Here is a 25,244-nt window from a genome sequence, read left to right as displayed (position 1 = left end):
TACTGAAATATCTGGTGTGACTAGCTCAATAAGAGCAGGCATCACATTATGACTGAGCACGAGATCACGAGTGACAGTACCATCACCGGCTATATTACCTAATGCCCAGACAGCTTGTTCAGCAACACTGGAATTTGGTGAAGACAATAATGCAACAAGCTTTGGCAAAGCACCACCTTTCACAACAGCATTTGTCTGCTCTGATGTACCAGATGCAACATTTGTTAGAGCCCATGCAGCCTCAAATTGTAAAACAGGACTGAAAAAATAATAAATAATTTCAGTAAAAATGAACTTTGTAATTCTTAGATTAGATTTCAGGAATAGAAAGCCTACCTTTACCTTGTTAGTGCTTGTTTTTTTTTTTTGGAATACACCGATACAAAACAAGAACCTCAATTGATGCTACAGGCTTATTGCACCACATTTAGCCAGGGTTCACAACCTCAGTAAGTAAATCTTAATAAAAATATAAGCCATTGTATTCACATGCACACACATGCGTGTGTACACACACATGTATATTTGTCCCACACATCCTCCTAAACCACAGAACCATTATAACCAAACTTGGGACAATTATTACTTACTAACTGAGCAAACATACAGTGAGTGTTAAGACATTCCTACTACAACTGCTGTGAAAGGGGTTAAAACATAACTATTATTTTTAACATTATAGTTTTAACTGGAACTTCTAGATAAATCGAGAATTTTTGAAAAGTTTGTAGAACATTCTGAAGCATTCATACATAGAGAAAATCTCAAAAATAAATCTTCAATATAAAATATAATATATAAAAATAAAAATATAAAATAAAATCTTCAATATAAAAGACTGTGGAAGATGTCACTAGCTTCAGTTTGAACTTAAAAATGCATAAATTAAGATCAAAGTGTGAGGTACAAAACTTAGTTTCTTGATAATGAGTGAATTCAGATCAGTGTTCAGTGGAATTTCAGACAATATTATCATTGAGAAGTGTATTACAAACCAAAAAGTAAAGCTAAAATATTAAAACAACTGAACCAAAAAAAAAAAAAATCTGCTCTACAATAAAGGTTGTACAACAGTGATTTGAACTACAGAGACTAGTAAAGAAAGATTTGCTGCTTATTGCCCACCCTTAATATAATGGTTTTTCAAATAGAATTGAGTTTTATTTATATCTTGCTAGATGCTAAACCATTCTTTATTGTATTGGCATTCAGTAGTCGAGACCTTAGCACAAGAAAGACCAGCCAGAATTTGCTTTAAACTTGTTTCACTTTTTTTTAATATCTCTCCTGGAGATCTCACTAATATCTGTCAATTCAATCATGAGTACAAATAAGATAAGACCAACTTTTTCAGTATCACTTTTCTTCAATGTTTTCTTTCATTTCTTTTACTTGTTTTCGAAAGAACACTTTGGCTATCTTTTTCTAATTCATACTTTTTTCTTTCTCTAATCATCACAGTTAAAGATTAAGAAAATAATGTTTCATCTTGGGTTAGACGAGCTTAGCCACATACCCAATTACAACCAGCAATAAAAGTAGCATTGTTGTTAGCCACATTATGAAGTTCTCAACTCATAACATACCATCATTGCTTTTGATCTAATGATAAGAGCTAAGGGGGCAAACTTTGTAACAATAAAATTTAAATTTTCAGTTGAAATTTCGTGAAAGATCTCACATCCAATTCAAACTATGTCACTCATATGTCTCGGTAACTGATTTACAAAGTTTCACAAATTTTATGCAGGCACATTGTTCAAATTTATTGGCCACAGGAGATGACAGATTAAAATAACTTTACAAAGTTCAATTTCTAAATTAAGCACATAAATACAATACAACATTTGGCAAACACCAAATACGCTTGGAAGTAATGATCTCCAGTAGTCACTGCAGTCCAATAGTCACTGAGAGTACAGCTTAGGAAAATTCCAATTTTTAATCACTATTTTTATATATGACTATGGAAATATAAAAAGTATTAAGCGAAACTTTGAAAATCTTAAAATACTCGTTAGTTCTATAATTATAAACAAACAATTATTGATTGTACTGAATCATGTTTATAAAATAGATTGATACATAGCTACTCAAATAACAGTAATAATAAATAGGGCACAAGGTGCAGTTTTTTTGTTAAAATGTCATTCATGAAAAAATCATTGAAAAAGTAAGAATCACTACAATTTCCTACAAAAATGGTAAAAGGGAGAATTATATTTATGTTATTAGTGTATAAGATCACATTAATTAACTAAAAAATTATTCATAAATAATATTTATTCTTACCTTAACAAGTATTAAAAAAATTAAAAAAATCATGTAATTATTATTGGAGACTTCAATATTGATACCAGAAAAAATAAGAACAGTAGTGATTTTTTAAATTACTTTTTTCAGTTGGAATACACTCCAAATTTTTAACCAAATAACTAGAAAAGGAAAAAGGGTCACGAGTCATGTACTCATAATGCATTTGTTAAATCAACATTAAATTCACAGTTGATTAGACTTAGAGTATAACCTAACTGATCACTTCCCACTTTTTATGGATTTTGTTAAGAAAACTATTTAAAAAACACAGAAAAATACATTACAAAAATCAATTATATAAAATTAGCATTCTCAATATATTAAATGTGCGTTTTAACATAACCGATGTTAATGGATTACTCGGGACTAATTAAATCAATAAATATAAAAAAACAACTTTATAAAGAATCAAGAATTTAAAAAAATATGTAGACTTTAATTGAATACGTAAAAATATAACAAAAAATATATAATGGGTCATTTGAAGTGTTCCAAAAAAAAAACATAAGCTGGTTGCTTGATCAATTCAAAAAAAAATTGAAACTTACCCAATTTTCCCACGTGTTTCAGGACCTTAAACTATTTTTATTTTATTTATTTTACAAGCAGTACCTGTGGCAGCCATTTTTGTTACTGTGCGCACACCTATTTTTGTGATTGTAAGGGTTTGCAGAAAATGTCATAACTAAAAAACTATTGGTCCTAGAAGTATGAAACAAAAAGCAGGTTTTTCACATTTTCTCAAGGTAAAAGATTGTTCAACTGGTTTATTTACTTATCTCTCTTCTTTCTACGAGAAAATTACCAATAATTTCAACATGAAAATCAGTGAAATTTCACTTTTTAATAATTTTTTTCCAAGAGGCAGGCGACATACATAGTTTGAATTATTAGAGTAGTTTTACCATAAATAATATTAATGGTGATATACTTATCACTAAAGTTTTATGAATTCTTGAAAACTAATTTTTGTTTAATTAAAATGTTAGCTTCAAATAACTCTGATGGGGTGGTGATAAAAATTTCAAATTTGCGCAACTTGCAGTGTTTTTGTAGATATTTATGGCAAATGAAAAAGTTTTTTGTGTACTGTACTTATAAAATAATATAACCTCTCAAAAATATTGAAAAACCTGTTAACCATTGCCGAAACAGGATTTTCAAAGTTTTGTGAACTCAGGCCTAAGTAGTACTGTGTTCTTGAAGGTACAATTTGAACCCACAATGTTTGTGTATGTACAATGCACCAAAATGCAAAACTTATGGTTATGCATTGTAGAATGAAAGAACTGATAGGAGGTGGTAGATCAATTAAGTCTTTCAAATATATTATGACATATGTAGTCGTGCTAATCCAACAGAAGCTCAATACTTTGGAAATTGCAAAAATTGAAGTCAAGGGAAGGAGTGAGGAAGCTTTTGAGCTCAACAACACTGATAACATCACCTACAAACAGTGGATACAAGTTAAAAAAAGTACATCTCTTGAGACATTAGTCAAACCTACTGAAGAAATCATCAGTATACTTTTTGAAAAACTTGCAAAACTTCTTGCTCATTTCTTGCTAGTCAACAATCCAATTACCTCACCCATCTGAAGCAATCTCTGATAGAAGGTGAATATCTTGTAATCTGCAACTTCACTGAGAACTATTCATTCATTCTCAAGGATGCAGCCCAAGGTTTCCACTGGAACAACGCACAGGCAACAGTTCACCACAATCTATTTCCAAGATCCAACAAAAACATTGCTGCATACATCTCTTGTTATAATTTCTGACTGTCTCACATATGACACAGTAGCAGTGTACCTTTATCAGAAATATCTAATTGGTTTAATGCAGTCTCATTTTACCACAAAACAAAGCCTGATCTATTACTGCAGTGATGATGGTACTGCCTCTCTGTACAAAAACCAACTAGATTTTCTCAGCTTCTGTTACTATGAATCAGAGTGGCTAGCCTAAAACATGCCACTGCTACCACTCTAGGTAAAGTCAGTGGAGGTCATTTTTTAGGCTCTAGCATTGATGCCCACGCGTTTGCCACCACAATCTCTAAAATTTGCTGTTCTTGCTCTCTCCAGATCATTGTATCACACTATGCAATGAAATAAGCAGGATGGGCTGTGGCTGGTATGCACCCACCAGCACAAGGGCTAGAATTCATTGCATCACTAGCCTATCTATGGTTTTACTGAGGGTGACCATGTTTTTTCAGCACGTGAGGAATCCATAAGTAAAAGGAGGTTGACTAGAGGCAATCACAAGCAATGCTACCTTCAAATCCAACAACAGCACTATCTTTTTTTTGGCAGTATTCATCATTTTCTCCAAGGCCAGTGTAATAGCAGCAACCTCCCCTTTAAAATTTACGGAATTTTTCCTAACAGCTGCTGAAAGTTGAAACAGGTTGATATTCAAACCTGTACCTGCACCAGTAGCTGATCCATCTGTGTATATTAAAATCCATTCTGGCTAAGGATAGCATTCAGCTATAGTGGCCAATGCGCCACCTTTTGTTCTTCCACAGTATTCAAGGATTTGTTGATGGGGCATTATTAAGTCTAAAGCAACTGTAAATGGACACGTCCAAAAGCCATGTTTAGATAGGTCTGACAGAGGCTCTCTTAATTCAAAGTTCAGGCCTAGGTTTGATGTGATAAGATTTTGTGAAATAGCTAAATGTCACTAAAATCATACTGAATAAAGGTAAAATGAATCATCTATTTACTGCAATGTATTACTTTCATAAGTTACCAAATGAATGCAGAACAATTGAAAGTAATAATCTCAACAAAAAAAATTGAAAAACAGTGTAAGAAATCTATGTACAGAATGTTGAATTTTTTCCCGTTAATTCACACAATTTTAAATATCGCTATTTAATTCAATGGAATTTTGCATTTAGTTTAGGTATCACTTTTGTAATTAATAAGTTGTGTATTTAATGCTAATTAGATGAGGTTAGCAAGTGTTAGGTTATGTTGATATTGTATGAAATTCAGTACATGGAATCATTAGTTACATTACTTAACCTAACCTTTACCCAACTAACCTGATATTATATTAATGTAATGCAAAATCTAGTTAATTATCATATGAATACAATATACATTGTAATAGAATTTATACGTGGTAGTAAATTAACGGAAAGATCAAATTTTCTTGTGGAACTTTCGATTTACAACAAACATTATTGTAATTAATTTTTAATAGATTAAAAATCTTTGTTAGTTACTTGTTTAGTAAATAAGAATAGCTTTACGTTATCTTTTTGTCTGCCCTTTTACTTTCCAGGCTGTGTACAGATATAACCCATCTCTTAAAACAAGACAAGTGATTGGAGAGTAAATTAAGAACATCATAATTTTACTATTATGAAATGAATCATTAAGATTCAAATCACAAACACAATGAGCCAAGTATAAAAAAAAAGTAATATAAAATTACTTTTTAAAAATCTAATAGGAAGCTTTCAAGAGTTATGAATTTATAATCAACTGATTATATTCTTCAAAATGGTGTGTTGGCAAATCCAAAAATCAACAGAAAAATTATGCAAAAGTCAAAGTCAATATATTTAGGTTCATGTAGTTTGAAAAGGAGAAAGGGTAAGAGTACTGTATCTGTATAGGAAAAAGAAATATTCAACATGTTTGAAAACACGTGTGCTACATGTATGTAGCACTCCAGTTAAAAGTTACTGAAAATATGTTGACGTACCTATTAATATTTAAGACCTACAAGAGTAAATACACTGCTGTTAAATTTCAGAAAATGATAAATTTTGCTAGGATAATTAATGCCAGAGTATATTGAGGTTTAGCCAAGAACAGAACTATATTTACATCTATATATGCAAGACACCTATAATCTTCTCTTAACCTATGCCAACAGTAACAAGTACAAAGATGTTCATTAGAAATTTTCAACCCTTTATCTAGCTTTTTCACACATTCAAGCTCTAGTTCTACTGAGATGAACACCTTTCATATTTTTATAGTGATGAAAGGGGGTCAAGTTAACACTATTCACAACTATCTCTAGATCACACTGACTTGTAATACCAACAACTTCAAAATGGACCTAGTAAGGTCAGACCCACACCTGCAGTACTGAAAACAGTGCAGGTGTTATTCCACTGAAAACACTTATCTGACAGTAGGTAGCCATCTGAGTCCCTAGGGAGACTGGGGCATTTTTATGCTTATTAGAGGGGAGCACATCATGAATTTATGATTCTACAACTCATCACTTCATCTATGCTGCAACAAAAAGCCTTTTCATTGAGAATTCAAAATCCACTCAAAAATTAGGTACATAATTCTTAAACAGAACAACCTTGCTGATCTCTAAAATCATGGGGGATATACAGTGTCCAACGGTGCTGATATTCAGCCAGACACCTATAGGAAATAACTTTTCGCACATATCAATAAATCAATATTTAGCTGTACTAATTTATTAAGAAAATAAAAAACTAATTATAAAATTTATACGTAATTAAGATGACTCTGAACAATATATATAACATACTTATTAAAATTACTCAGGAACTCAATGCAACGTGGTAGAAATCCAGAATTAATCATATCATCTATAGGAGGATGTCTTTCTTTTGATAATGTCTTTCGAGCTGCTTGAGTTGATCTTAGTTGAATTTCTTCATCATGGCTCATCATTCCTAAAAAAAAAAGTAAAAACATAAGACATCATCATACACATTTAAAACTCATAATTATTCTTATCTTTTAAACATGCACACACAGAAAAACCTACTTTTTTACTAATACATATCACAACAAAAATATCTAGATTTATTATATAACAGATATCTATTAAAGTAAGATCAGTTTTGAAATAAAGACAAAATTGAAAAATATAAACAAACTTTATTACTTATGCATAAAAGCTAATTTATTTACTTTTCTACATAGCTACCTTCAACTTCAAACACATTTTCCTTAGCTTTTTTCTCTTCAAGAAATTCCAGTGCCATTTTTCAATTTGTCATTGTCAGATCTTTATGATGCAAGCCATAACTTGAAAAAGAAAATAATCACTATGAGCCAAGTCTTCCTGTAGCATGGATGGCTTAAAATTTTCCAATTGCCTCACTGTCCAGTTTGCTGCGTCAGTTGGCACAAGTATGCAAAAGTAAAATCCTGAGGGATAGAACTCCTTGTTTGTTTTTTATAGGAATTCTAAGATATTTTAAGGTTTCAAAATACTTATGGACATTTGAAGTGGTACAGCAATCATTAAATTCGACAAGCAAGACGCCCATTTTGTCCCCAAAAAACAGTAGCCATATACTTCTTTACTGAACATTCTTTGGTCTATGAGATAATGACAGCCACTAGCACACTGACGGCTACTTGTCTTGATGTTTCAATAAGAATCCAGGTTTCATCACCTTCATTTTAATACCACTGTAAAAATTCATGCACTGAAGCAACATCTTTGGCACCCATCTGGATAAAATTTTATACATCCCAATTTTTCAGTCAAAACTTCATAAATCAAAGATTGTGAAGTGCTGGTTACCTCAAATTTTTTATTAATTTTTTCAATCTAATCATCTACCACAGACAGCCAGCTGGCCACTATGTTCATCATGAATAATTGTTTGCACTTCTTGAAATGAACAGCACCACTGTAACTTAAGCATTACTTATAATATCCAGTCCGTAAATGTAATAAATCTGGATACGAATTTCAGCTACAGAATTGTTTTTGCTATCAAAAACTGGATTACTCCTTTTACTTTACACTTGCCAGGATCAAAAATTTTAGTACTCATAAATGAATGAATATAAACAACTAACAACAAAATGACTTAACTATTGTTGCTGACAGCTGACTATTGATTAAAATAACTGAACTACACCAGTGCCAACTGTTTACAAGATGTGGCTATTAAATAATGAAACTAATGCTGCTACAAAAGAACTGCGCATGCGCCAAATTCGTACGACTGACAGCTGTGTAGTATGAAGCACTTTCTTTCAATTAGAGCAAAGAATTGTCATGAAATTTTCATATGAAACTTGGAAAAACCACTATTGAAACAAATCTTTTATTAAAAAAAAATAAAGTATATGGCAATGAATGTACATGTGCGCGGGTTTAAGTGTTTCCAAGATGACAGAGAAGACGTTGAAAGATGATGTTCGCCTGGGACCTCTTCCACATCAAAAACGGATAAAAATATTGAAAAAATTGATAATGTGATCTGATGTAACTGTTGGTTAACTATTTGTGCGATTCCTGAAACTGTAGGAATTCACAAAGAATGCTTAAGGCAAATTTTAACATGCAAAGTGTGTGAAAATGGTGCCTAAAATTCTCACAATCGAACAAAAAGAAGCTTGTGAAAATGATTGTTCTAACTAACACCTTGAATGCCACTGAAAATGACCCAAACTTCTTGGAAAGAGTGATTAATCATGGTTTTACACTTACGATCAGAAACTAAGCGTTAATCCATACCTTGGAAGGCCCCAACTTCACTGAGAGCTAAAAAAGCTTGAATGAGCAAATAAAAATTCAAAGTGATGATGATTTTTTTACAATATTCATGGGACTGTGTACCTTCACTGGGTTCCTGAAGATCAAACTATTAATCAACATTACTACCTTGAGGTCCTTGCTCAACTACATGAAAAATGAGAAAAACAACCTGAACTGTGGAAGAACAAGTCATTTCAAGCAAAGTATAACATCCTAGTGTTGGACCATTTGTTTTATTCGCCTGACCTGGCACCATGTAACTTTTATCACTTCCCCAAGGCCAAATCTCCATAGAAAAAAACAACACTTCATACCGTTGAAGCTGTGAAAGAAAAAGCGACACGCATCATGAAAGAGCTCACAGAAGAAAACTTCTTTACTGTTTTGAACAATGGAAAATTCACATGCAGCGGTGAAGGGATAGAGGAGAGGGGTGTATTTTGAAGGGGATAACTAAATATGTATAAACTTAAAATAAAATATTTTACAGCATTAGTCTCATTATTTAATAGCCACACCTTGTACATCATGTATATAGACAGTAAATTCATAACAGACCTTACTTTAAAAACACACCTGTTATAACATTACAGATTGTAAACATAAAAAACATACCAAGGTATAAACAATTTTAAATGTCTAATTAAGTTCAGGCCTTATGCAGCAATTATTGAGAAATATTATTAAGTTATTAGCATTAAAAAAATACGCTTATTTGCTAAACCTTTCCTTACCAAAGGTTACTGAAAATTTGACACCATAAATCATGTCTTATTCTACCTCAAGAAAATGTTAAACAAGAAAAATTAATAGAATTATATCAGCTAAATAGGAAAAACAGCAACAGATTTTATATCAAAAATATATACATAAAATATTGTATATATATATACACTTTATATGTGTATATTTTATGGTATATTTTGTGCTTCACAAAAGTTTATGTAATAAACTTTCAGAAAATGTTGTACAGATGAAAATAAAGAAAATTCATATTATACAAGTTCAGAAACACTTTGTTAATGATTGTTGCATGACAAAAGGGTTTACCCTGATTTCTGCACCTTCAGTTAAATTAAGCCAGACAGTAATTTTTAGAACCTAAATATTAATGGGTAAATTTAGTGGATTTATATCAAACATTACATGAAAAATTGAAAAAAAAGAAAAGAAAAAAGTAAGTTCCAGAGTTGTATTTTTGGTATTTTCAAGAAAACTGTGGTAACAGAGAAACATTTGGGTCAAAAACACATTACTGTATGCTTGGCATAATATAATTTGTAATAAACACATAAAAAGTTTTAAAATAACTCGTAGAAAATTTGATTCTGATTAAAAATAAACTAAATACAAACAGGTGGATTTCGAAGTTATTAAAAACAAAACATCAAAATGTAGCAAATTTTAACTAGATAGTTTTGTTTAACCCACTGAGTTGGTCTAGTGAACACGTCTTCCCAAATCAGTATTTGGGAAGTTCCAGCATTCAAGTCCTAATAAAGGCAATTACTTTTATAGGGATTTTAATACTAGATTGTGAATACCGGTGTTCTTTGGTGGTTGGATTTCAATTAACTACTCATCTCAGGAATGGTCAAACTTTGACTGCACAAGACTACATTTCATTTACACTCATACATATCCTCTGAAGTAATACTTGAATGATAATTTCCAGAGGCTAAACAGGAAAAAGAAAGAAAAGATAGTTTTGTTTAAAATTTTTAAATGTTAATTATTCATTTAGCAAAGTTTTTTCATGCCAAACATAAAATAGAGTGTTTTTCAACCCTAGTCGTTTGTCATTTACTGCAGATTTATCAAAAATCTACATATTCGTACTTGAAAAAGATCTTAAGTTTTTAGAAAATTCCCGTACATTCAATATTAAGAAACATACCATTCCTAAGACTTAGCCTATGCAGTACTAAATCTAGTAATATTTTTATCAAGTTAAAATATCTGTTTATCAAGTCAGAATCTGTTTAGTTAAGGATTGTGATTTTCCATAATTTTATTACTTCCATGTACAATGCAGTTTCAACTGAAACCCACATCACATGGTGATTTGTATTCAATAAATGGCATTCCATACTAGAATCTTTTTCTTTCTTTTGATTATCAACCTTACCATAATCTTTCGTCCTCTACGAAGCATCACATTCATTGGTCAGTATTGCTTAACATTCCCAAACTAATAAAGAATAAAATCCTTTTAAGAGCTATCACTCACAGATTATGATGCCTTCAGCAACAGACATAGCTATACAGACTCGAGATTTGAAATGCTAGTAGGGAAAAACATGTACTACTTCTTGAATAGTGGGCAATGAGAATGAAAATTAAAAAATGAGTGAATATTCATTTGCACTGACGAAATGTGAATTCATTTATATCTATCATGTATATGAGCAATCAGTTGCGCTAAGTGGTTTATTAGTTGGGTCACCTGATTATTCTATTAAAAGCAAGAAATAAAATCACAAAAGATAAATCACATTCAGATCCACGTTTTACCTATTTTTCCAGCAAGTATTAATCTACATTTTGTCTTCTACATTAATTATTCAGATATTTTTTGCAACTTTTAATTTAATACATTAATTTATTTCAAATAAACAACATAATTAAACTTTTTTGTTAATGAATCTGTTAAAAATAATTAATACATTATGTTGAAGCAGAAGTTCTAATTTACAGAAGTTCCGAGCACAGTTCTAATTTACTAAGCCCTGAAATATATGAAGGATGTATTTTTAAAATTAGAAGACTTAAATAAACCTCTGAAAAATTTCTACCAAGTGAAATCAAAATTAAAAATGACCAACTGTTCACAACATACTGCGCAACATAATATAATGGTGCAAAGTAGACGACATTGTATATTGGTCACCAAATTCATATCAGTAAAAAATAATGTAAACATTTTTCATAACTCTAAAGCTGTTTTGCTTCATTAATATAGTTTCTTTCCATAAAGCTAAGTGCAGAATTTTTGGCAGACTACCAAATCATCACTTAATAGTGAAGTGAACTTGTAAAAAAAAAATGAAAATATAATTTTTATTAACAAGCAAAGTATCTCTGTATATTTATTATTGTATATTTTGTGTATATTAAATTTGTAAATGAAAATATATTTTCACTTACATGCAGTCTTAATTTTAAATTTCATTCACAGGCATCATTTATGTAACGTGTTTCACTCCATCAATGTTTTAGTTCACATTTTGCCAGAATACAAATTTTGTAAAAGATGCCTAATCTATTAAAAAGAATTTAAGTTTAAAAAGTATGTATATTACAATGTATGCATATTTCCTTTGACAAGAAATGATGGATTAAGTTTTAGTAGTTGCATCCATGATGGCCCAAAATTGGAGAAAAAATTATTTGGGAAGAATCTAAAAGGAATATTCTAATAACTAGAAATTTGTTGGTAAACTTTTACACTTTTCTCCAGATTATTAGCCTGAGACCTGCAAAATGAGGTGTCCCACAATAATATAAGACCAAGCCATTGAATTTTTATTTCAATAATAAATCCTTTTCAACTGTACATAAGGGTTGCAATAATTAAAAATGAACACCATAGCAGTATACAAGGTCTGTAAATAAAGTAATGAGACTAGTTTTTTTTGGCAGCCAAAGTGTCAACACTGTAAAGTTACTAGTAAATATATGGTTATTTATATTAGGTATTAATATTTTTAGTTTATTGTTGCCATGTGAGACGTAAACAAACTTTTCGTGAAATGAGTTTTTGTTGTGTATTACAAAAATGAGTGTTACTAATTATGAGCAATGTTGTGCGATCAAGTTTTGTGTTAAACTCTGTGAGAATGCTACTGAAAATTTTGTAAAATTGATACGGATGTATGGAGATGATGCTCTGTCACGAACCCAAGTTTTTAGGTAGTTTAAAGCATTTTCGGATGGCTGGGAATCAGATGCAGCTGATCCACGCTCTGAAAGACCATTAACATCAAAATGTGACAATGTTGAGTAATCAGACTTTATACGGTACGACTGGCAATTAACTGTCAGAATGAATTTGAACCATACCATAGTCCATCAAATTTTTACAAACGAATTGGACATGAAAAATGTTTGTGTAAAATTGGTCCCAAAAAACCAAATCTCACTGTTGAACAGAAAAACAACAGGGTGGAAGAGTGCCATGATCTAGGGCAAATTGAAACTGATCCTGATTTTCTAAAATATGTTATTACTGCTGATGAATCTTGGATATTTGAGTAGGACCCAGAAACAAAATGCCTGAGAGCAAGGAGTGGCACACTTCAAACTCACATCTCAAAAAAGCAAAAATGAGCAAATAAAAAATCATAACCATGCTAGCTAATTTGTTCCTTCGACAGTAATGGCATTGTTCATAAGGAATTTTTGCCTACAGGACAGACTGTAAATCAATATGTTTACAGAGAAATTCTTGAAAGACTGCAGAAAAGACTTGCCCGCGTGAGACCAGTCATCAAAGGCAACTGGATGCTGCATTATGATAATGCACCTTGTCACACTGCACTCTGAATTAATGGGTTTTTGGCAAAGAAAAGCATTCCTGTAGTTAAAATTCCAACTTAAAACAACACCTCAAAGGACACCATTTTGGAATAGTAGAAAACATAAAAAAACAAAGTAACTGACCAACTTTAAGGATATTCTGGTATCCGAGTTTCAACACTGCTATGAAGAGTGGGAAAACTGTTTGAAGCATTCCGTGGTTCCCAAGGGAACTACTTCAAAAGTGATAGTCTATGTATAAATGGATTGTAAAGTTTTTCTGAACCAGTCTCATTACTTTATTTACAGACCTCATGCATAATATTTACATGTAGTATATACTATAATAGAGACTGGATTATATGCAACATAAAAAGCTTGAAATATGCATGCAAATGTGCATGAAAAGTGTCAAAATATGCAACTTTGAGTAACAAAAAATAGTAATTTTTAGTTTTTTTATTTCAAAATCAGCATACAATTAGTAAGTAGTTGAATAACATCGATAAATTTGATAATTAACAATTATTTAACATTTTGTTACTTTTATAAAGAAACAGTCAGAGGTACTGTTCTGTAGCTGCTAAGCCCACTTCTAAGAGCCGTGCAGCTCTCAAATAACCAGACCTTTTACAGCTGATACTTTAATTGAAACCATGATGAACAACAAGGAGAATTTTAAAGCCATTGCGGGGCTTACTACACAAATCCTGCAGAAGGACAGGGAGGACAAAATGGTGAGGGGTAAGGGATAGCCCTACAAACACAATAACACACATTGTAGAAGGGCGACTCCCAAAACCCCTTGCTGGAAAGAAAAGACACACCTCCTGAGCTGTGCTACGCTTAATCCAGCTTGGGAGGTAGGAGCCATGCAGTTAATAGGTTTGGCTGGCTACAATGTTAAGATTTCATTTATTAAAAAGGCACTCTTACCGAAAACTATTGTAAACATAGCGAAAATGTTTTTCATCACTAGATTTTAAGAAAAATATGCAATAACCGGTGAGAATGGGCTAAATATGCAAATCCATATAATCCATTCTCTAATAATAATTAATTTTTAATTAGTACAAATTACACCTGGAAAGAAAAAACTTCTTTTGTCTTTGAAAGATTGTTTTAGCTAGTTAAACTAGCAATTTTCTTTAATTATTCAAAAGTTTCAACTTATTTAAGAAATTTTGGAGATATTGAATTTGCAATATTACAAACTTCATAAATAAATTAAATAAAAAATCTTTTATATGCTTTTTAACATTTTTCTGATGGCCATTCAACTTGTAAGAGTATAAGTTGAATGGCCATCAGAAAAATGTTAAAAAGCATATAAAAGATTTTTTATTTAATTTATTTATGAATACTCTTACACGAATTTCTTCCTCACAATACTTTTTCATTAACTGATTATTCAATAAGCAAATGTTATCAAATTGTGTTAACAATGTTTGGGCTATAAGTCCTACCTTAACAAAGTTGAAATAATTTTTCTTTGTTGACATTGTAAATTATGATCCTGATAGGATCATAATTAAACTATTAAACTATATTAAACTATTTTTAATATACGTGGTGTGTTCAAAAAGTAACAAGAATTTTTTTGGAAAGAATTTAATTTATTTGTCTACATTAATGTTATCCCCTTCAAAATAGTCCCCATTAGATATTATACACTTATGCCAGCACTTTTTCCAATTCCCAAATCACTCTGGAATTCGATCTTTGGAATACTGTTTAGCTCTTTCAGCTATTCGCTTTTAATCTCATCTACACTTTTAAAATAATGGCCCTTTAAGGTATTTTTGAGAATAGAAAAATGTCACATGGGGCCATGTTTGGCAAATATGGTAGCTGGAGTAACATTACAGTGTTGTTTTTGCCTAAAAATTAACGAACAAGCAATGAAGTGTGAGCAAGTGCATTATCGTGGTGCAAAAGTCTTGAATTGTTTCACCACAAATTCAGGTTGCTTCATGCAAACAATGTTGAACTTGTAGAACACTTCTTACTGATCGTTTTACCTCGTGGCAAAAACTCATGAGGCATTATGCCATTAAAATCGAAGAATACGATGAGCAAAACCTTCACATTCAACCGTACTTGTCGACCTTTTTCGGTCTTTATGATCCAGAATGCCTCCAATGGGACGATTGAGTCTTAGTTTTGGCATCATATTCATAAAGCCATGTTTCATCACCTGTTATTACACGTTTCAGTAGTTCTGCATCGTTGACTTCATTTAGTGACTCCTGAGCAACTTCCATTAGCTGCTGTTTTTGTTCAAAATTCAACAATTTTGGAACAAATTTTGCTGTCACACATTTCATATGCAAAGCATTTGAAAAAATTTCATGGCATGAGCAAATTGATGTCCCAACATCATCAGCAACTTCTCTGATTGTGATTCAGCAATCACACCTAAACTTAATAATCATAATCATTTCTTTCAGTTTTTCTGTTTTCATCGGTTGTTGATGTGCTGGGGCATCCGGGGTGCTTGTCATTTTCAAAATCTTCATGACCTTCTTGAAAATGCTTACACCACTCTTAAACCTTTTGTTTTACTCAGAGCAGACTCACCAAAAACAATATTTAACATTTTTAGAACATTGCTACACCTTATTCCATTCTTATAGCAAAATTTAACACAAATTCTCTGGTCCATTAATTAAACAAAAAATCATCGTTCGTACCGAAACATGTATTATCCTTTTGATAGCTGACAACAGACTAAGCATCCAAAATGGCTAAAAATGCACAGAGATACTTTTCAGAGATGTTTACCAATACAACAATGAAAAAATCCCAAGAATCTGACTAATACAACCCGTGAAATTTCAAAATTCTTATAACTTTTTGAACACAACTCATACTTAAATGCTAATTTATAGCTTCTTAATCAAAGGGAAAGTTGATTTTACTGATATGTATCAATCTATCTTAGTTTAAAAAAATATACAACTTATGGTTAAAAAAAAAAATGTACCTATAAACAAGAAAGCAAAATAGTTTTTGACTAGTTAAAGCTTAATATACTGGTATACAACAAACAGCTTTAAAATGCTTTGATTGGTGCTTTTAACAGATGCAAAAATGTTTTTTATTTTCAATAAAACTAAAAGATTCTATTTTGCAGAAACAATACTTCCCTCTCAAGGAGTAAGAACAAATTAAGAAAACATAATTTTCAGCATCCTTATGTGAACAAATAACACTAGCTCAAATAATTTTCATCTGAATCTTTAATGCATAGATTTTATTTATACACTTACTTTATTTATATAGTATACTCACACATTTACTTCACTTATTATTTTCAAATATAAAAGACTACATATTTTGATATATTCTATCAAGATTTAACCACAATTTCTCTGATCCACCCAGTTCATTTTTTAACCAGGAGCCTATCTACCCCATTAATGAAGCTACAAAATTTATTATACATAAATCAAAACAAAATGTTTAAGAATCAGTGAAATAAACAAGACCATTACAAACCCTGATGCTGTCAAAACGCACCAAGCACTTCCTTATTTGTGAATGATGTAATAATATATACCATATAGATTGGTGAAAAATCAATTGAGCATTAAATGATCATTTCTCAAATAATGAAAATAAATCTTATTTTAAAGAATAAGTTTTTGCTAAACCTTAAACTGTATAATAAGTTTTTTGAATTGTAAAATTTTATTGCCTTCAACTATCTCATTTATAGACAACTGTGGTGTCTGAATATTGTAGTCCTGAAGAGGGCTACATGGTTCTCCTTCTCCACCAGATAAATTTCTTTTCTTTAACAGCTGATCATCTTTACGAGCTTTCCGTAGTTCAACGCTTACTTCATATCGCCTTCGACGTAATTCCTAAATGTAAAATGGAAAAATTATTAATCAAAATACTAGTAGTACAAGCACTGTAAAATTGCATAAATGTTTTCATGGGAATAAAATATTTTGTTTTTGTATTTTAAACTAAAACATTTAATATTTTGTTTTTTAAAACAAAATATTTTTGTTTTTCAAACAAAAGCATGTTCATATTCTTAGAATTCCAGTAGCCAAAATATGAAAATACAGTTTGTTTTAGACATTTCATTTTTCTATTTTGTCTGCACTATTAATAGTTAGTTCTTCTTTTTCCTGTTTAGCCTCTGATAACTACCGTTTAGATAATACTTCAGAAGATGAATGAGGATGATATGTGTGAGTGTAAATGAAGTGTAGTCTTGTACATTCTCAGTTCGACCATTCCTGAGATGTGTGGTTAATAAAACCCAACCACCAAAGAACACCAGTATCCATGATCTAGTATTCAAATCCGTGTAAAAATAGCTGGCTTTACTAGAACTTGAATGCTGGAACTCTCGACTTCCAAATCAGCTGATTTGGGAAGACGCGTTCACCACTAGACCAACCCGGTGAGTTACACTATTAATAGTTGCTGTGTCTGTTGTTAACGTGACTGATTATAAACATTTAAAATATTTCATGTTTATGTTAAAATTGAAATATTTCAAAAGCTTTTAAGTAAGACGAAAACTCAATATTACAGAAAATTGTGATAACAGTTTTTCAACAGCTGATTAATTTTAAATGGAGGGATTCTTTGGCTCAATCATGAAGATTAAAGGTGCGCAGATTAGTGATGGAATGTTTCTATACTAGATTTTAACTTTTTTGTCTGCAACTACTTTCACAATTATGCACATCTTATGAATAAGGATCAAGAAAAACAAATCTTAAGCAAGACAACTGAAATACAATCACAATACAAAAAATAAGTTTGGTTTATTTGCTTGTAAATAATAAGGAGTGAGTAATTAATATTCATATATAAACTTACAAGCATACATAAGTTGCATTTAATATACACAAAAAATAATAATCAATTACTAGTTTTTCAATAAAAAAAATGTTTTATATCATAAAAATTTAATCATATAATTAATGGACTTGAAAAACTGAAAAATTCATGAAAATGTTTACTTGAAATGATAAAATTCTATATAATTTTTACCAAACTGACATATCAAAAATTAACTGGAAGAATCTACAATGTAATCTTTGTTTAAATAAAGGGACTCATGCTTTGTACGTTATTGATAATATTACAAGTTTGTAGCTGTTTTTATTGGCAATTTTTACTTCATAATTGCATTTATAACCAAAAAAAATTTCAATTTTCAGATTTAATGGAAATATCCATTTTGACTAGTTTCAGCGTGATGTCTGTACATATGTATCTCGCATAACTCAAAAACGATTAGCCCTAGAATGTTGAAATTTTGGATTTAGGGTTGTAACGTCTAGTTGTGCACCTCCCCTTTTGACTGCAATCAACTGGACCAAAAGTATCCACAAAAAAAGCCAACAATCCAAAAAAATTGGATTTTCAACTTTTTCTTAAATGCAGTAATAAGGCCTCATTGACAGCTTTTCAACAATATATTATAAGTGGTACTTATTTTCACTGGTTCGTTATAGCCAAATAAAATTTTGATTAATGAAATATTTGGATCTTATAAGGGGAAGGCAGGCATGTTGATGAAAATCAGACTTCATTTCAGTTTTTTATTTTATTTTTTTAATTTAAATACATTGATTTATTAGTAATTATTAACCTGTGATTGTAAAAAATCTTTACAATAAATAATAATTCAACAAGAACAAAATGTAATAAAAAATATAAGTAATTTAATAGACGTTGTACAAGCGAAATCATGTGGTGTCCACATTAGATTTTTAAAAATCACAATCCAAAAAGCATTTTTATTCTTTTTATTAAGTTTTCCAAACTGAATATTTGTTCATTCAGTTCCCAAACAACAGTAAAAAGGAAGGGTTAAATTTTTTAATGCAATAAAAAATAATTATTAATAAAAAAACAAACAAAATTCTGAGATAATCAGATCAATAACTCTTGAGCTTAATTTCTCCTATTTAATTTCCTTAGCTGTTTTTTAATAAAAAGTTATATAAAACTAGCCTAATATTTAAGCAAATAAAAATTCTGATAATATATCACATTAAATTTTTTTTCATCCTTAATTCACAAATGAAAAAAAAACTTTTGAATAAAAGAAAAACATCACTTCAATACTATTTTTTTCACCAGCCCCACGTTACCACAAACTGATTACACAGCCATAAAAAGGTAGAAAACAACAGCTCTGTGAACGGAATACTAAGTAAAATAATCCTTCTCACTTGACTGGAAAAATGAATTGGTCATATGACATTAAAACAACTAATATTCAAAAAGAAGAAATAATGAACAGAACAAAAATATGTTCCTTATAAATCCACACAGCTTAATTATAAAACCTAGTTTTTGTTGAAAGGATTAATTCAATAAGCTTTTTCTCTAAATGATTTATTTTCATCTCTGGGTCAATCCAATTGAAGTGTCCTAAAAAACAAACTGGTTGCTTGATCAGTTTATTTACTACTTGCCCACTTGTTTCCTACATGTTTCTGGACCTAAAAACTATTTCGTTTTTAATTTTTTATTTAAGCAGTTACCTGTGGCAGCCATTTTTGTTATCGTGCACACACCTATTTTTGTTGATTGTAAAGGTTTATGGAAAAAATCATAACTAAAAACTATTAGTTCTATAAAGATGAAACAAAAAGCAATTCATTCATATTTTCTCAAGGTAAAAGATTGGTCCAGTGGTTTATTTACCTATCTCTCTTCTTTCTATGAGAAAATTACCAATAAAGTTGAACACGAAAAACAGTGAAATTTCACTTTTGGTAATTTTTTAAGAGGCAGGGATGCCTTACAGTATTTGAATTACCTTTTTCATTTGTAGGTATGTTAGTAGTTTTACCATAAATAATATTAATGGTGATATATTTACCCATTAATCTTTATCAATTTTTGAAAACTATTTGTTTTTTTAAATTAAAATTTTGGATTCAAATAGGGCATCAGCCGTATTTGAAGCCAAAATTTGTTGTACAAATTCTCAAATTTGCACAAGAGTTTTGTGAATTGCACTAATAAAAAAAGTTATAACCTCTCAGAAACCTCCAAGGGGGTTTCTTGTCTTCTTGACACATTAGTATTTTTATACTAATCTCACAACTATTTGGTGACTGGAGTAGTGAAAATGTAATGCTGACTCTACTCACTTTGAAATACACATGTATTATTACACTATGATTGAAAAATCTCTAATGTGATATGTACAATGCATTGTTTCCCACAGAAGAGATACATTAATTTATACAGAGTAAAGGCATCTGATTTCAGCAGGTTCGGCAAGGTTCTGCAGGTTGGTGAAATATAACAGTATTTTCTATTCACTTCATCCCTCATTCTTCTTAACAACCAGAACGCAGAGCATTTGTACATAGAAGCAGCTATTCAATCTCTGCAAGTGATTTTGTCCTGCGTTAAGTAGTTTATAAATCAGTGTATAGCACAATAGTGTGTATAACACAAACGAAAGCAAAATTTTCAGTCATCCAGACAGAAGTTTCTTATTTTACCACTCGGCCTATACACTTGCATGTATATTCCATCGCCCATGAGTAAATACAAATTGAATTATTATATTAGCTAACAAAATAACTAAATATGATTCTTAGATCAATAATTAATAAAAATACTTATAACATGAACACTTACATCAGAATTTTTAGCATTGTTTTTGTAATTGGTTATTCTAGACGGCACTTTATTTTCTCGTCCAGGCATATTGAAACTGTTCTTAAAAATATTATAAAGCAATTTCCAAATCCTTAAACAAAAGAATAAATTTTAATTAAAATAAAATTTAATGATTTTCAACAAAATAAAAATTACACAAATTTAACAAAATTAAATCACCAACAAAAAAAAAATCCTCTTTTTATATGTTGTTGACCAGATATACAAATTGTACACAATTCTCATGCCACAAACCAAATTTCTAAATTCTATTCAACATGTTAAAAACACTATTGTTTATTCTGCTTCCACTTAATGTTTTTGCAGCGTATGATAGTAACCAAACCAAATTTCTACTTTTTGTTCAAAATGTTAAAAACAACCAAGGGAGTTAGAAAACTACTACGTTTCCAATTTCAATCTTGTTTCAAATTGTATGCTGAATGATCTTGCATGGATTTCTTATTAAACACTGATTTTTTTTTGAGAGCCATCTAGGACACTTGTTCGAATTAATGTTAACAGAAATAGTCACTACAGAAGAGGCTAGATCACATATTCCATGCCACTACTCATAATAACAAATAGTCACCTTACAAAAAGTGCAGTCATCATCTTCAATGGCTGACTCCCAAGTCTGACTATGACTATTAGGATTAGTTTATTGCTAATCAATTAACGCAGCGCAGACTTGAAATGGAGTGGGTGATTTGCAGACATTGCACGTCACCCACTGTCAAAACCTGCTTTCTGACATTTGGATCTTGTATTTTTCTAATCCTAAGCATATTTACTATGGTATAAGTATAAAAAAATTGAAGGTGATTAAGTAATTGCCCTGAATTACCACTTTCATCAAATGATTGTATGTATAATTTGATAAAAAATGATTTTACAATCTGATACTAAATTCCTTCTGGTATTTTTAAGATTAATTTCCGTGAGGTATGAAAGAAACCAGTGGTTATAATTTACACTGAGTACTGACCTACTAAGATGAAAGTTTACATTAAAGTATACTATTTAACATATTTGCAGATATGTATTATATTATGTTACTACTATTCTACTGGAGTCCTAATAGTTTATTGGAAGCAAGGGACATATCCATATTATATTGGGTCATACTTTTATTTTTATTTTTTTGCAATTAAAAAATAACTTAATATTTTCATACTGATTCAATTTATTTTTTTAATTTAAGTACATGGTGTAAATTTCACCCATTTTTTTCACAAGCAGCCACTCAATTTAGGGAATACAGTAAAGTACAATCAGTAATATTTTCAAGCCATATATTTCAACACTAATAAAAGTTAAAATGAGTTTGACACTAGTCAAACTCATTAAGGGCTCTGTTATTTAATTTCAGTTCAAAGCATACTAGTAAAACTGTAATTACTAATAAAAAAATGTAATAAGACTAAAATTGTCTCCTCCAGTAGTAAAATACAGTAAGATATTTGGGAATATTTTGCTTTCATTCTAGAGTAAGATGACTGAGAACAGTACAATAAAACTTGTCCTAACCAGCTTAGCGACTTAACCTGACCATGCCATCAACTTTTAGTCAGAAACTGATTCTAAAATATTAGTGCTTATTACTGAACAAAATAATTTTGCAAGTGCAGACTATATTTATAATTGGTATCTTAACCAATAATTTAATTTGAAATAGTAAAAAATCATAATTAATGCATATATATATATTTTTTTTTTTTTTAATTTAAAACATCATATTTAAAATTTCATTAACATGTCAATATGTTAATCTATATATATATAATATGTCATTAACATATTAAGAACATGTTAAAAGGAAATTTTAAATGTTTTTTGTAAAAAATTTTTATTGACTGAACAAATATTTGTTCTATAAATTTTAACGTATCATATGTATTTTAATGTGTAAATGTAAAAAAAATTTTAAAATATTACTGAAGATGGGCTTATGCCCAAAAGTGCTTTAATGAAAAATGAGTGCAAATTCTGTACTATGTGGAGTGGCTGAATAAGTTTATATTATATAAAATTTAAAGTTATATTAAAGTATATAAAATTTCTTGAAAATCTGTGACTAAAAAACACATCCTACACTTTACAAAATAAAACCTTGACAAACTAGTAAACAGACATGGGTTGTGTAAAAGGAAATCAGGGATTAAAGCTGAAGTGGGTTAATATAACAATATAATTTATTTTCTGTTACTGGAATGCAACTTTCTTACGTTTCATTAAAACTTGTTTAATTTTTCTAAATTTTCTAAACGGTAAAGAACTAATTAGAGCAATTAGGTTTACTATTTGTGCAATCAGCAGCACCCATTTATGATATTTTGTCAGCTCTAACTAAATGTTAGACAGTCAATATGATAATTCTAAATTTCCTACTAAATATGTTCTTTAATTTATAGGCAATACAGAAAAAATAATTTTTCTTAAGGCTTCAGTTTTAAAACTCATCAGCAAAGAGGGAGCATTTCATACAGTAAAACAATTTCATAACATTAAAAAGTTATAACAATCTGGTTTAAGGTTATAAAATAAATAGGTTATTGTAAAAAAATTATAAAAATGATAATTTTATAACAGATGGCTGTTTGAAATTAACCGAGATGCAAAAAAAAAACAATCTTAGGTTGGTCTTTAATACTTACAATTTTATACTATTTCTTGATCCATTAACTTTAAAAAATAAAATAAAAATGAAATTAAACAATTTCTGTTTCTGGAATAAAAGTAAAACTCAACCCACGTTTAATCAGTACTTACATCTAGTTGTAAGAGCACCTATCAAATTAAATGAACATAAAAAAAAACTAAAATAACAAATGAAATGTCGTAAAATATCATTGTCTTACTTTAGAAAATGGTTTAAAATAACTTGTGATTAGACTTAACTTATTATTTGACCTATAACTGAACTAGTTATAACACGAATTTTCACTATTGAACACGTTACAAATTTTGCATAAATAAAACGAACATCAACACAGCTGAGCATCCCTGAACTAAAATAACGTACGATTAGACCTATAACTGAACTAGTTATAACACGAATTTTCACTATTGAACACTTGTTACAAATTGTGCATAAATAAAACGAACACCGACACAGCTGAGCATCCCTGAACTAATACATATTTCAGGTAAACAGGCAGTTGAAAAAAATAAGGTATATAGAAATATAGGTTTACTAATTAATTAAATCATTCAAACAAATTTTGACAGTTTCACAATACGTGTCTGAAACCAACAGAAGTAAAAAATTCATTACAATGTTTCATGATCACAACTAATTTTATTATTTTAACTAATTTTCTAAAGGGTAATGGTTTTATTTTCAAGCACTAAAAAAAAAAAATGTATTACGAAGCAGCCATGCTACTAAGGCAACTATTTAACTAATATGCATACAACACTAATATAAATCAAAACAGCCTAAGAATAGATATACCATTACTGTACTTAAAATGAAGCCACATTATTACCTTCAAGAATACGAAAAACTCAAGACATAAATTCGCACAGCAATATTCAACAACACCCAAAGTCGGCAACCCCCTATCTTTCTGATCTAAGATCCCAACGAACATTTCATCACACTTTTTCACAGAAGATCTACCAATCACAGCTAGTTACTGTTTAAATATTTAAAATTCGAAGTATTATTGGGTAACGGAAAACAAGAATCAAGTTTGTATTGGTGGATTTTGTGGCTAGGCTGACTATATAATGTTAAACGTTTTGTCAGCAATAATTAAATCACGATGAAATTTTAAAATATTTTTATTAAGAAATCTTTCTTAAAAATTATCTTTCCACTTAATATGGAAATCAGCATAATAATATTGATGACATATTTTCAACCTCCAACTAACTCATTTAAAACCCAGCTACATTTCTTATGAAAATATTAATATTGTTTAATAGATTTAAAATTACTGGTTGAAAAAAATTAAAAAAAAAAAAACATACGAAAAAATTCTATTATTGCAGTCAACCAAATTACGTCAACATATAGAATGAAACATAAAAGTAAATTTTATTAAGAGGAAGAAATAATATGATCTATTGTTGGCGGGAATTTCCAACCTCGAAGTTACTCTGAATATCACAAGTTAATTAGTTTTTAAATCGATAAACTCTTATTCATTCGAAATTTTTCATACGCTATTCATGAAAATTAAGTATTTATTAATGCACAGATCGTCGCGACAAAATAAAGTTCAC

At 30.0% G+C, this 25,244-nt stretch overlaps 1 protein-coding gene across 1 annotated transcript in view; it reads right to left on the bottom strand.

Annotated features, from left to right (window-relative positions):
• Positions 1–24,630, bottom strand: part of Pen (karyopherin subunit alpha) — a 65,173-nt gene extending 40,543 nt beyond the window's left edge. Inside the window, exons 1-5 of the mRNA XM_075359765.1 lie at positions 24,503–24,630; positions 20,991–21,102; positions 17,050–17,218; positions 6,855–7,002; positions 4–259 (exon numbers count right to left, since the gene is read on the bottom strand). Of these exons, the coding sequence (XP_075215880.1) occupies positions 4–259; positions 6,855–7,002; positions 17,050–17,218; positions 20,991–21,059 (642 nt within the window). The 5' untranslated portion in view covers positions 21,060–21,102; positions 24,503–24,630. The remainder of the gene's footprint in view (positions 1–3; positions 260–6,854; positions 7,003–17,049; positions 17,219–20,990; positions 21,103–24,502) is intronic.
• Positions 24,631–25,244: the final 614 nt, after the last annotated feature.

This window comes from Lycorma delicatula, chromosome 3 (assembly GCF_047948215.1).
Source record: "Lycorma delicatula isolate Av1 chromosome 3, ASM4794821v1, whole genome shotgun sequence".
NCBI lineage: Eukaryota > Metazoa > Arthropoda > Insecta > Hemiptera > Fulgoridae > Lycorma > Lycorma delicatula.
This window is presented reverse-complemented; position numbering and strand designations above follow the sequence as displayed.